At 37.3% G+C, this 14116-nt stretch overlaps 2 protein-coding genes across 2 annotated transcripts in view; one reads left to right on the forward strand and one right to left on the reverse strand.

Annotated features, from left to right (window-relative positions):
* The window catches only part of LOC124776314 (presenilins-associated rhomboid-like protein, mitochondrial), a 106495-nt gene extending 97595 nt beyond the window's left edge, over positions 1 to 8900 (reverse strand). Inside the window, exons 1-2 of the mRNA XM_047251247.1 lie at positions 8685 to 8900; positions 1413 to 1614 (exon numbers count right to left, since the gene is read on the reverse strand). Coding sequence (XP_047107203.1) covers positions 1413 to 1614; positions 8685 to 8734 — 252 coding nt within the window. The 5' untranslated portion in view covers positions 8735 to 8900. The remainder of the gene's footprint in view (positions 1 to 1412; positions 1615 to 8684) is intronic.
* Positions 8901 to 9148: 248 nt separating this feature from the next.
* Positions 9149 to 14116, forward strand: part of LOC124774951 (mediator of RNA polymerase II transcription subunit 12) — a 365571-nt gene continuing 360603 nt past the window's right edge. The window contains exons 1-4 of the mRNA XM_047249660.1: positions 9149 to 9307; positions 9397 to 9645; positions 10800 to 10917; positions 11089 to 11190. Of these exons, the coding sequence (XP_047105616.1) occupies positions 10828 to 10917; positions 11089 to 11190 (192 nt within the window). The 5' untranslated portion in view covers positions 9149 to 9307; positions 9397 to 9645; positions 10800 to 10827. The remainder of the gene's footprint in view (positions 9308 to 9396; positions 9646 to 10799; positions 10918 to 11088; positions 11191 to 14116) is intronic.

Here is a 14116-nt window from a genome sequence, read left to right on the forward strand (position 1 = left end):
CTGGCCACTACATGTCGCGGGTCGACAGCCAAAGAGCAACAGAAGATCCTGAAACCGAGTTGTTGCGTCGTGCTTCTAAAAATTAAAAATTAAGAATTTATAGTGTTTCTACAACAATGACGTCATAGAAAGTTTAATCATGTTGTAAATGTTCAGTTCTATCTTGTCAAGGCTCAGTTTCACGTTTATATGTAGGAAGATAATAAATTAGTGGATGCTGCAAAAGTTTAAATACGTGTTCCAAGAATTTATTTATGAAGAATTATGTTAAGTAATTTATTTAACAAAATTATTAATTTTTGACAGTGTTCATCGCGAGTTTGATTCTTGAAAGTCTATTCAATGTGGTTCTAATATCTAGTAAAGCAGATAACTTGCATTAATATAATTTCTGAGAAGAAACAAACGACATCTAAATTGAAAAAAGTTTGCGCAAACCAATTGGACTGAGTGACTTAATTCTGCGCATACGACTCAAATGATGATGTTTTAATTATAGTTTTGTTCAAGAACCATTCAGAGACAATTTAAAAAGAGTTTAAATAATTTTGAAGTGTGTTGTAACTGACGTAGGTGACGAAGTCTGCACATGGTCATATGTCCAAAGAAAATCATTTATACAAAACTTACGTCTTTACACTACACCATGTATTATTTACATTATGCATCATGAAGCACATGTCAGGAGTTGAGTATTAAAATTGTGTATTTCACACAATGCATCTGCAATCCTGATATGTCTACAAAATATTACCAATAGCAGTGATGGTGCTCCCCAGAGCTCTGTTACTTATATCATGTTAGGCCTATTTGAAATGACAAAGGATTGTAATATAGCTCTAGAAGCTGCATACAGTGAAAATTTCAATTAAAATCTCCAGTCAGTACTAAATTAATCTGTAAAGAAGTTACATATTTTAATAATGCACAAAGTTGTTTAATGAATAACGCAAAATAACCCGACAGAGCTCTGCCTATTGTGACTAGTCCAATCAACTTTCTATGAATTTCCACAAGCAGAAGATCCAATACCGCAAAATTTAAGAGTATTGTTTGCTTTTTAACATTCCTTAGCATATGTGCAACTCTCTTTTTCCAAATCTAATCAGCAGTAGTTGGATGTTAAACTCTATCTAACCACATTCAAGATCTCTATTTCAGCAGTCAAATGAAGCAATGAAAATTAAATGTGAGTCGGCAGGGCATACAGCCCAGAGAGTGGATGGTAGATGAGCCAAGAATTTCTGGTTTTCAAGAGATAAGAAAAGACTGAGGCAATGGCCTAACTGAAGGTGAATGGATATGTTAGGAGCAGCACAGATGTGTATCAAATGCCAAATCCTACACACAGAAATGGATGTCAAGTGGCTAATTTTGATGGTGAACAATACATGCATTAAAGTTTTACTCACAGCTATAGTAAATCCCAATGGTTTCCACAAACGTGACAAAGGTATAGGTCCACTGTCTATCTTCAGTCCTTCAAAAGAAGCATTCCCAGGACCTTCTGTTTGGTGAATTTTTCTTCCGTTTCTTGATGGCCATCTTGATTGCTTGTTTGTAGAGGTTCGGAAAGCTCTAACAGAAAATTTCTGTGTTGTACTTCGGCTTGTACTGCAACAAATGGTTTGAGGTTAAATTTATACCATGACAATTAAATAATATTGTTTGTACACAAATGGTTCACTCCATAAAAAATGAAACCAAAAGGCAAAATTTTGAAATTCAATAGATTTTGTCTTTCTGCACAGCAAATTGAAAACAAGAATGTATAATTTCTGGAATTATACAATATATCAAACCATAATGATATGTAGATCATATTTTTACTGAACAAGTACTAATGAAGATTTACTCAGTAAAGTGGATAACAATTCATGACTCTTAGTACATTACATTTTGATACAAAATGTATTACTTAGTTATTTCATCGTTCTCAATAAATCATACAGACACATAGCAAATTAAGTGTAAACATACGCTCCATATCCATAATTTTATATTTACACAAACAAAAGTTGTTATGCTTTTTTAACTAACAAAGACAGATAAAATTCCAATGTTTTGTATCATGGCTGATAGAGTGGTGTCTTCAATGTGCCTCAGTAGCAAGAACACATGTATTTTATTTATACTCAGATACTGAATACAACAACACAGTAATATGGACACGAATCCACACTATTTCGTTCCATTTCACCGACAGTCACAGACATTGCACAGGGAGAGTTCTACAAGGGCAATATCATCACGGCATATTGGTGGAGAGTGGCAGCACTTGAGGCCAGTAGGAAGTAGCATCCTGCAGCAGATGATGCAGAGAGATGACTTCTGTCAGATGGGCAACAGTTGCAGCCAGTGTAACCCGGGAGTGACAATGATGGGCCATGGGTGCAGCCAATGCAGGGCCAAGCTTGGTGGACTAAGAAGAAACTCAAGTGTGAACACTTTGATGAGGCTTCAGTGTGTACAGTTACACATAAAATAAAAGGTAGTGGGCCAAGCAATGATCCTTAAGACACTCCATAATTAACAAGATCAAAATCTGAGTAGACATTTTTAATAACATTGTTCACATTTTGTCGTATTTCTGCACACTGTATGATTTTATGGTTTTGGTGTTTTTGTCTTTATATCATAACACTTAAGCTTTTCTAATAATATGTTGTGGCATACACAGCCAAAAGATGACTTACAAAAGAAAGCATCTCTAAATATGGAAACAATTATTTCAATGCAATAATCTTTTAATAAATGTAAATAAAACCACATATTTGCAAATACATGCAAACAAAACACCTAATTTGAACAATACTACTGTAAATCTTGGAAACTTGAATCTAAATGAGACAGAAACTTATAAAGCCCTGGGCATAACAGTGGATAGGTTCTTGACATCGGAGAAGCATATAAATAATATATGTTTATAATAGAGGGAAACATTCCACATAGTAAATATATATCTAAAAACAAAGATGATGTGACTTACCAAATGAAAGTGCTGGCAGGTCGACAGACACACAAACATACACACAAAATTCAAACTTTCGCAACAAACTGTTGCCTCATCAGGAAAGAGGGAAGGAGAGGGAAAGACGAAACGATATGGGTTTTAAGGGAGAGGGTAAGGAGTCATTCCAATCCCGGGAGCAGAAAGACTTACCTTAGGGGGAAAAAAGGACGGGTATACACTCGCACACACACACACACATATCCATCCACACATATACAGACACAAGCAGACATATTTAAAGACAAAGAGTTTGGGCAGAGATGTCAGTCGAGGCAGAAGTGTAGAGGCAAAGATGTTGTTGAATGACAGGTGAGGTATGAGTGGCGGCAACGTGAAATTAGCGGAGATTGAGGCCTGGTGGATGACGGGAAGAGAGGATATATTGTTCTCCTCCCCTCCCCCAAAACCATCCCTTGCAGACATTTCAGGATTTCCTCACATCCAGTGTTGCCTCCCAGTCCTTCTTGAAGAACATCCCGACAACCCCCAACATCACCCCAGCTGAATCCCGTGCCATTAAAGAGCTGAAAATAGACCACTCTATTGTCATCCTCCCGGCGGATAAAGGCTCCACAACTGTCGTACTTGACCGTGTGGAGTATGTGGCAGAAGGACTGCGTCAACTCTCCGACACCTCAACCTACAAAGCTGTTACCCAGGATCCCATTCCCTCCATCCAGACTGAGCTGCAAAAAATCCTAAAAATCCAAGGTCCCTCACAAGGCCTCACAACGGCTTCCATAGACTTACTCACTCCACCTGAGCCACGTACCCCTACCTTCTACCTATTACCCAAAATCCACAAAGAGAACCATCCTGGCCGTCCCATTGTAGCAGGCTTCAAATCTCCAACCGAACGTATCTCAGCTCTGGTAGACCAGCACCTACAACCTATCACCCGCAGACTCCCATCCTACATCAAAGACACAAACCACTTCCTAGAACGCCTCAAATCCATTCCCACTCCTCTCCCACCTGAAACCTTTCTTGTCACCATAGATGCTACATCCCTTTACACAAACATCCCACATACCCATGGTCTCTCTGCCCTTGAGCACTACCTCTCCCAACGCCCACCCGAAGATCTTCCAAAAACCTCGTTCCTTATCACACTTACCAACTTCATCCTCACCCATAGTTACTTCACTTTTGAAGGCCAGACCTACAAACAAATCAGGGGAACGGCCATGGGAACCAGGATGGCTCCCTCCTATGCCAACCTCTTCATGGGCCGCATGGAGGAGGCTTTCCTGAAGACCCAACAGCTGCTTCCCCTGGCCTGGTATAGGTTTATAGATGACATCTTTGTGGTCTGGACTCATGGTGAAGAAACACTCCTTAATTTCCTCCATAACCTCAACTCCTTTTCGAATCTGAATTTCACCTGGTCCTTCTCCAAAACCCAAGCCACCTTCCTGGATGTTGACCTTCATCTTGTTGAAGCTCACATCCACACACCTCTGTCCATATCAAACCCACAAACAAACAACAGTACCTTCACTTTGATAGCTGCCATCCTTTCCACATCAAACGCTCCCTTCCCTACAGCCTAGGTATTCGTGGCAAACGTATCTGCTCCAGTGACGAATCCCTCAACAACTACACCAATAACCTGACCAGTGATTTCCTCTCCCGCAACTATCCTCCAGACCTTGTCCACAAACAGATTTCCCGAGCAATACATTCCTCCCCGTCCAACAACAATGTTCCTACCCCCAGACCACACAGAAGCATCCCCATTGTCACCCAATATTATCCTGGCCTCGAAAACATCAACAAATTACTCCGCCAGGGATATGACTTTCTCAAGTCAACCCCTGAAATGAGATCATCCCTTGACAAAATTCTCCCCACACCACCCAGAGTTGCCTTTCGTCGCCCCCCTAACCTCCGTAACATCCTTGTTAAACCCTACAATATTCCCAGACTACCTTCTCTACCCAGCGGTTCCTACCCCTGTAACCGACCCCGCTGCAAAACCTGCCCCATACATCCGCCCACAACCACCTACTCCAGCCCCGCTACTGGTAAAACATACACAATTCAAGGCAGGGCTACGTGTGAAACTACACATGTCATTTATCAACTGACATGCCTGCACTGCACAGCCTTTTACATCGGCATGACAACAACCAAACTGGCTGAGCGCATGAACGGACACAGACGAACTGTCCGCCTAGGAGATGCCCAATACCCAGTAGCGGAGCATGCCCTCCAGCATAATTCTAGGGACCTAGGAACCTGCTACACAGTATGTGCCATTTGGCTTCTCCCACCCAACACCAGTCCCTCTGAACTGCGGAGATGGGAACTTGCACTCCAACACATCCTTTCATCCCGCCATCCCCCTGGACTGAACCTACGTTAAACAACCTCACTCCCATTCACTCTTCAGTCTTCTCCTCTTTCCCTTTCCTCTTTAGCCATTCACGCATCTTTTCATCCTACATAGTTGTGTTTATCTTTATACTATATACCTCTTTACTTCTGTATGCATCCTCTTTGGTTTGAAGCTGGCACAGTACTTACAGTAGAATATCTTTGGCTTCCCTCTGACAACCATGCCTCCATCCTTGCTACCCTCCCTGTTTTCCTTTTCCTTTCCCTGTTGCTTCATAACCTGGGTTGTGAGTAACTGAATCCACTTTCCCTTCTTCCCTTTTTTCCCCTCTCTCCTCCCTGATGAAGGAACAAAGTTCCGAAAGCTAGGAATGTAAATTTTCAGTTCTGTTTTATGTGTATCTATCGGCTGTACTGAGCTGAGGTAAGTACTGACCAGCCCCTCTATCTCTTTGTTATTATTTGTTTCACATCTTATATGAGATTTTCCATTAATCATTTTGATTTGATAGATTCAACAAAGGAAAATGGTATATTACCTACATATCTAAAATGAGATTAAGATTGTGCCTGTTTATAAGGGTGGAGATAAGAAAAATAGGAAATACTGAAGGATGGGATACAAGCCGTTGGCTTTGATCAATGACATCACAAGTTACAACAGATGAAGCACTGCAAAGATTGAAAAGCATAGATGAATGTTGGGAAACAAGCGACTGTAGTACAGAGAAAACAGATCGTGGACATATATCATGAACATCCATATTTCGAATGTAATGTTACGCATATCACTTTTTTCACACTATAAAAGGTTAGTGTCCAGTCTTCAGTTGACCTGTGTAGTTCAACTGTAGGATAGGATACTAGCACCAGTGAAAGCAAAAAATGCGACATTCTTAACATTGGCTTGGAGAACCTCAGTTGACATATGTACAAATTTTAAGTATGTCAATTTTTTTGCTCTTTGCTAGTACTAGTATCAGCTGAAGAATAGGATACTAGTACTAGCGAAGGCGAAAAAAGTGACAAACATAAAATTTGTATCCTGTACTTCAGCTGTCCTATATACGTCAACTGAACAATAGGATACCAGTACCAATGAAGGTGAAAAAAAGCGACAAACATCAAATTTGTATCCTGCACTTAAGCTGACCTATACAGGTCAGCTGAAGAATAGGATACAAACTTCATAGCTCAGCTGAGGTACAGGATGCTACCAATGTTAGTACATCACTTTTTTTTATATTTGCTTTCGCTTGGACTTGTATCCTATTCTTCAAGTGACCTACATAGTACAAGATACAAATATCTCTTGCAAAGGAAACAGCATCTGGAATGATTCAATGTCACACAAAGGTATAATCCAACATGTACACAAATGATTTAAAATTATCACAAGTGACAAAAAGCGTACACAGTATCTGTCTCTTAATAACACATTCATTTATTTGTATTTACGATTATGATGCTTTGCATCAGAAGGTAACGATTTATTATCTGTGACTTGAAAATACACAAATTAATATCTATGTCTAAAAAATGATGTCATTGATCAAAGCTGACGAGTTGTATCCCATTCCTCAGTTGACCTGAAAAATACTGCAAACTATATGCCAATCAATATCACATCCACATTATCTAAAATTGAGGGAACTTTCTTGAAACACAGAATACTAGATTTTTATACAGAAGAGTAAGATATTGTGAGAGGTAAAGCACGGTTCAGAACATGTAAGTCGACAAGCAGTCACAGCTAACTTTGTACCTCATGTTATCGGGGCATTAGACGAGCAGAAAAGTGACTCAATAGAAGCACTGGAATCAAGTGCCTCTGCAACTCTGAGAGAGGTTTTTAGACTTTTAAATATTTCAGTGAAAACAACGTGTTTGTAAATACCAACAAAACAACATATATACAATTACTAACAAAACTATGACGACCAATAATATCTGCCTTGAGCTGGGTAATTTTAGTTCTAAAAGAAGTAGGGAATCACAAATTCTTGGATATCATTGTTGATCAACACTTGATATTAGATCGCCATATCAGCACAGTAGGCTAAGCTCAAAAACAAGCAGAAGCATATTCTTAATGAGAATGATATCTATGACAGAAAAAAACAGGCGCGCGCGCACACACAATTAACCATGTGCTAATGCAATAATCATACTCTACTATAACCAAGGAAATGCAGCATATATTTACACAAATAGGTTAGCAAAGTTCCAGAAAAAGGCATTCATTGCAGATTTCACACCAAGAGAATCTTGTAGAAATAAACGGAGAACGTAATATCATGACTGTCCCTTCACTATGTGTATTTGGAACGATAACGCACTTCGAAACAAATATTATTTCTTAGTCAAATAGAAATATACACCATAATCTGAAAACTAGGGACAATTATCATATTCAGAGGAAGCAGCTAAATTAAAAATACCATTACTGTTAGGCACATTTTACAAAATACATTCTGCGCAGAAAAAATGAACTAAATGAACTGAAAAGACACCTACTTTCAAAAATAAATTAAAATGTTTTATAGTCTCATCATCTTTATGTACTCTAAAAGAAGACTAAGAAGCTGAACAGTAGACAAGATCACCTTTGAATAAGAAATTAAGACATATGTGTGTATATGTACAAGGAATCAAACATAAAATGCATGTAGTTGGCCTTTTTTTCCAGGTGCCAGATGCTACTAAGTCAATTGTAAAAATGAAACTGTGAGTGTGTATAACAGAAAAAATTTAAAGACGAGTGTGTATAGCAGCAAAAAATTAAAGATGAGTGTGTGAATATCAAAGTGTGATTAATTTTTTTTCATTTCATACTACTTATGTTAACGAAATCTTGGATTTGTGTTGACACCAATCTAAGGGCGATTAAATTAAGTTTTGATTATGTTGTATGTATAAATGCAATTGAAATTGTGTATGTCCTGACTATATCGATACAAAGGAAACTGTCTACACATGAATTAATAAATAAATACTCTCACAGATATTACATAAGATTCTGAAATGCATGTGTGTAGTATTTTTTTAGTTTAGTCTGTAACACTATCTTCTTACATTTCACATACAAATGAATAGTGCTTGTTTCATGAAATCTTGGCTGTGTGTTGCTTGTATTAAGGTCTACCTATAAAAAGATTAGAAACATGTGATTTTTATTTTCATGATGATATTTCACTTTCAATTGTACATGTGATACGACCGAAGCAATAGATGGCCCGTATATTAACATGCAATTGAATAAAATAAAGCATCTGCTTCGTCCGAAACTAGTTATTCGGATACTTTTTATACTTTCTATCAGGTTACCTACCACAGACTAACGATTTCGCCATACAAATTGTAGCCACGACAGACGTTCATAGTGAACAAACAATGTGTTTGTTAAGTTTAATTCACTATGGAATAACATTTAATGCAGTAAGTTCACTTCAACAAGAATACGAGAAAGTTTCTAAATTCACACTCCTTCCCCCTTATTGTCATTTTCCGATTTCTCTTGTCTGTTTTGTTTATCCCGCAATGTGTCAGTGTGGCCAACTACTATTTGTAGGTTGGCTCGAATTCATTAAATGCGAGAGTCACCATAACATACAGAAGTATGAATGTCACACTCTCAGGCTGTTTCTACGCTAGTATGAATCATATCTGAAACTTTATTGACATATGAAGGTCAAAAATATTGCAACCATTATAAAATATTCTGATCGACTATTTTCCATACCAAAGATTGGATAATCAAAAGTTCGAAAGCTTGTAAACAGATGCTGGACATAAAATAAACATTTGGGGTTGTGGGTTAAGGTCTTTACAATGAATTTTAAATGATATTTAAATGCTACTGCTTTGGATGTAATGGTGCGGGCGACAAGAGATTTAATTTATTTTCGAATTGCAGCACATGAATGTGTTGGATGTGCGGTAACGATATCTCAGGTACGGTAATGTGCGAAATGTCATTCACCGGAATGCGAATAACAGAAAGGAGTTTTGAAACTATCTTCTTTATGAATTATAAATTGCAGGGACGCTGTATTTAGATGTCTGTCGGTTTCCTAGTTATATATGTAGACATCTGCTAAACTAAAGCAGCACAATTATGTACTCTGTCCGTTTTAAAAAGAAAAGTTTGTTTGTTTTGAATTTTTCTGACAGTTTACATTTGTGAAAGAGACCATCAGAACATTCATAGTGACTTCTCGTGTCAAAAGCGTTATGATTTAATCACAGAGCATCATATAGTAAAATACGAAACTTGCGGAAATGGGTGTAAGGTAAGTCTATTGAATCAGTTACTTAGTAGTGATTGCTATTACTTAGTATGTCTGATCTGTGGGTAGTCTATAGGTGCGTGTGGTTCCATTTGCTTCCAATCATAATTGTATGAAAATATCTGAGTAGTATTCATGAAATGTTAATGTGCACTGAAACAGAAATGCCTTGGCCTTGCTACAGAACCTCTTTCATTAAAAATTTACCATGACATTATTTTTATTCTTTTGAACGGTTTCTTGAACTGTATCTACTTTCTCAAGTAAACTCTTGTGGGTAGGCCTAAATTTAACAGCCTTTCTAACCATTAAATCTCTCACAGTATTTTTCTCGCTTACAATTTCATCGTCTTAGCACACATCTTAGTGGCATGTATTTTTCATTAATTCCTTTACTATTCATGTTATTTTGCTGTTATAGATTAGTTGCTCTCAATTTTTGTTTGTTCTTAAGCAGATCAGTGATAATTATTTTTCTGGTGACATGTAGCATGTTGTTAGATATAACATGCTCTGAAATACTCACCAATTTAGAGTCTTAAATGAATGTTTTCTTAATAATTTTTTTTTTTATTCATGTGACAAGTCTGTTGTTTCTCTTGCATCTTTGTGTACTTCCATTTTCTATGATACTTTCTCTTTTATTAGTATTATAATGGGCTAGATGCTTGACTAATGTGTCTGTGGATGATCTGTTGCTGACATAAGCCCTTAGTCACAACTTTTAAAATAGTGTAATATTTCCCGTATAGACTGGATGGAAAATTTTGTTCCTGGCAGTCAGAGAAAATATGACACTTAAGGACATTCTGAGAAAAACAGCTAAATATGATAATGTAATTGTCACGATATGCAATCTCCCAGTCAGAAGACTCATTTTCTCAGTGTTGTGTTAATGAACCAGTAGGAAAAAAAATGGTATATAGTAATGGAAAGGCAACACACTAGAAAAAATAATATTGTAAACAGTTGTTTTCTCTATGGACATACTTGCATTTATGCAAGATCAGAGTATTGAAAATGTTGCATAGTCTGAAGTATTGAAAATGTTGCATAGTCTGATCTCCCACCTGTCTTTGAATAGCTTTTTCACTTGAGCTGAAATAATCTGATTGTAATATTATGCTAACTGTTTTGAATGTGTTCTTTTCTTGCAGTCTCAATTTTGTTACTTGTGAATAAACTATGATGGGGTTCTCATACGAGAAACGCCCTCTGAAACGACCACGACTAGGTCCACCAGATGTTTATCCACAAGAACCAAAACAGAGAGAGGTGAGTGTAATGTCAGATTTCCACATTTACTGTGAAATTGTTGAATACAGAGAATATATAGTTAAACAGTTTCTTGAAAAACTGTCATAATGTTTTTCCGTAGTATATTTCTATAAGGGTTTTATTTTACTTTGTACTATTTGACTGAGGCACTTCTCTGTTCATTTACAGGATGAACTGACATCAACAAATGTAAAACATGGATTTCAGACATACCCACAGCTTCAAGAGGAATTTGGAACTGCACGCACTTGTAGCATTACTGCGTCAAAGGTAATACCATGTTAAAATGTGGTGATGTTGTAGCCATACTTTTTTTTGGAGGGGGGGGGGGGGACTTGTATAACAAATGCTGTATTACATCAGAAAGCATTTGTTTTCTGCAAAATTCTGATATTGTTTTGTTAACACCTTCAGGAGTAATATTAATTGATCATAATGTACCCTGGATTCTTCTAAAAAGAATCATGCGTGGTAGTTGGAATAAATCATAGGACACCCACCTAAAGAAGGATTGCATAAATTATCCACAAAACTACCATCCAAAATGCTTGACTTCAATTTATTGTAGAATCTTAAACCTTATTTGGAGCTCAAGTGTTATGACATGTCGCGAACAGAATAAACTCACCCACACAAACCATCATGGTTTCTGAAAACATCAGTCATGTGAAAAACAACTCATACTTTCCTCACATAACATTCCAAAAGCTGTGAATAAAGGTATTCAGGAGGAAGTAGTATTTCTTGATTTCCAAAAGGCATTTGACTCTGTACCATACCTATGCTTAATTTCAGAAGTAAGACCGTATGTGATATGAAGCAAGGTATGTGATTGGATTCAGGATTTCTTGTAGGAAGGATGGGGCATCTTATCTTGTATGGAGAGTCATTGACAGATGTGGAAGTAACTTTTGTTATGTCCCTTGGAAATGTGTTGATACCCTTGCTGTTCATAACTTTGTAGACAATATTAACTGTAATGATCTGGATGGTACACTTATCTATAGGAAAGTACTGTAAAAAAAAAAAAGTGACCTGAAAAAATATTGTGCCCTGTGATTGCAATATCAAGTCAAGTTGGAATAGGTCAACTCATACAAATTCCTGGCTCTAACAATTTCCAGGGATATTACATGGAACTATCACATAGGCTCAGTCGTAGGTAAAGCAGGTGGCAGACTTCGGTTCATTGGTAGCATACTAGGGAAATAATACCATTCTGTAATGGAGATTGCTTGTAAAACACTCATGTGATCCATCCTACAATACAGCTCAATTGCTTGAGACCAATGCTAAATAGGACAAACAGCGGACATTAAACATACACAGAGAATAGCAGCACAAATGATCAAAGTTTTGTTTGACCCTTGAGAGAGTGTCACAGACATGCTGTAGAAATTGAAATGGCAGACACTTGAAAATATTTGTAAACTTCCTGCGAACAACAATTTTCAAAGTTTCAAGAACCAGCTTCAAATACTGAATCTAGGAATATAGCACAACCACCTTAAGTATCACTCCCATAGGGATTCTGAGAACAAGATTAAACTAATCACACCAATCACAGAGGCATTTAAACAACAATTCTTCACCATGCTGTATACATGAGTGGAACAGGAGAAAGCCGTAATAACTGGTACTTTGGGAAGTACCCTCTACTGTGCACTTTACAGTGGTGTAGTTTAATTCACTTAGCTGCCAAAATTGTTTTCTCACATAAATGGATGGTAATATAATTGATTAATTACTAAAAAAGAAAATTATATTCAGTTCAGCTCTTTAATGTTAACATTTTAAATTATTAATTTTATTCATGCATTCCTTCTATTTTCTTCTTCTCTCCTTTGTCATCACATTTCTTGACAGCTTGATGGAAGGCAACAAAATTCAATGATAGCATATATTCTCTCTTTGATTAGAAACTGGGTTGCAATTAAAGTTTGAGATATGGAAAACATTGTCATTTTACTATGTATTGAGCAGCTAAGGGCAATGAAGTTGTAAGAAATTTTGGCACATATCGGTGCTTCACCAATTTTTATATAAAGGCCCCCATAAACTTCTACATTTGTACTCTGCAAATCACCATGAGGTGCTTGGCAGAGGGTATGTTCCACTGTACCACTTATTAGGGTTTCTTCCTGTTCAATTCACTTATGGAGCTTGGGAAGAATGTTTGTTTGAACAGCGCTGTGCGTGCAGTAATTATTCTAATCTTATCCTTATGATCCCTGTGTGAGTGATAGGTAGGTGATTGTAGTATATCCCTACAGTAATAATTTAAAGCTGGTTCTTGAAAGTTTGTTAATAGGCTGTCTCAGGATAGTTTACATCTGTCTTCAAGAGTCTGCCAGTCTAGTTCCTACAATATCTCTATGACACTCTCCCACGGATTAAACAAACCTGTGACCATTCGTACTGCCCTTCTCTATATAGTTCAATATCCCCTGTTAGTCCTATCTGAAATGAGTCCCATACACTTGAGCAATATTCTATGATGGGTCGTACAAGTGATTGGTAAGGAATCTCTTTAGTATCAGATTGCACTCCCCAGTATTCTATCAATAAACGGGTGTCTACCACGTGCTTTACCTATGACTGAACCTATGTGATCATTCATTTCGTGTCTGTACAAAGTGTTACACACAGGTATTTGTATGAGTTGCCTGATTCCAACAGTGACTCATTAATATTACAGACAAGAAGCATTTTTTCAAACTTAACTATGCCTGCCAAACATTTGACCATGAATGGTACTGTTTGATGTGATTGGCAAGCATAGAGTGTGTTTGATTTGTTTGTGAGAAATTTTGATTGACAGAATGTTTGACAAGGTGGTGGACATTGTTTGTGTCAATGATTCACCACATATGTTTAAAGAAAAAATGTTTTATTTCAATATAGCTCTCTGTATTGTAATTTTGAACTACTGTGAAAACTAAGATGAAGGATAAAAACAAACATCATGCACCATGGGATCAACAAAGGATTTGTTATGGTTACTAGTGACAAATTTACAACAGCAGCTCAACCCTTGTAATTCTGCAGCCCAGGCTGTGTAAGAATGGTTGGGCATTTGTGACAGTCCCAAAGTTCTACATGCATGACAATGATATGCATTCTGTCACAGTAATAGGTTGAGATAAGCTTGCACATTTCATCAAATAATAAGCTGGCCGGTTCTTGCAAATGCACA

Source organism: Schistocerca piceifrons, chromosome 2 (genome assembly GCF_021461385.2).
Source record: "Schistocerca piceifrons isolate TAMUIC-IGC-003096 chromosome 2, iqSchPice1.1, whole genome shotgun sequence".
Lineage (NCBI taxonomy): Eukaryota > Metazoa > Arthropoda > Insecta > Orthoptera > Acrididae > Schistocerca > Schistocerca piceifrons.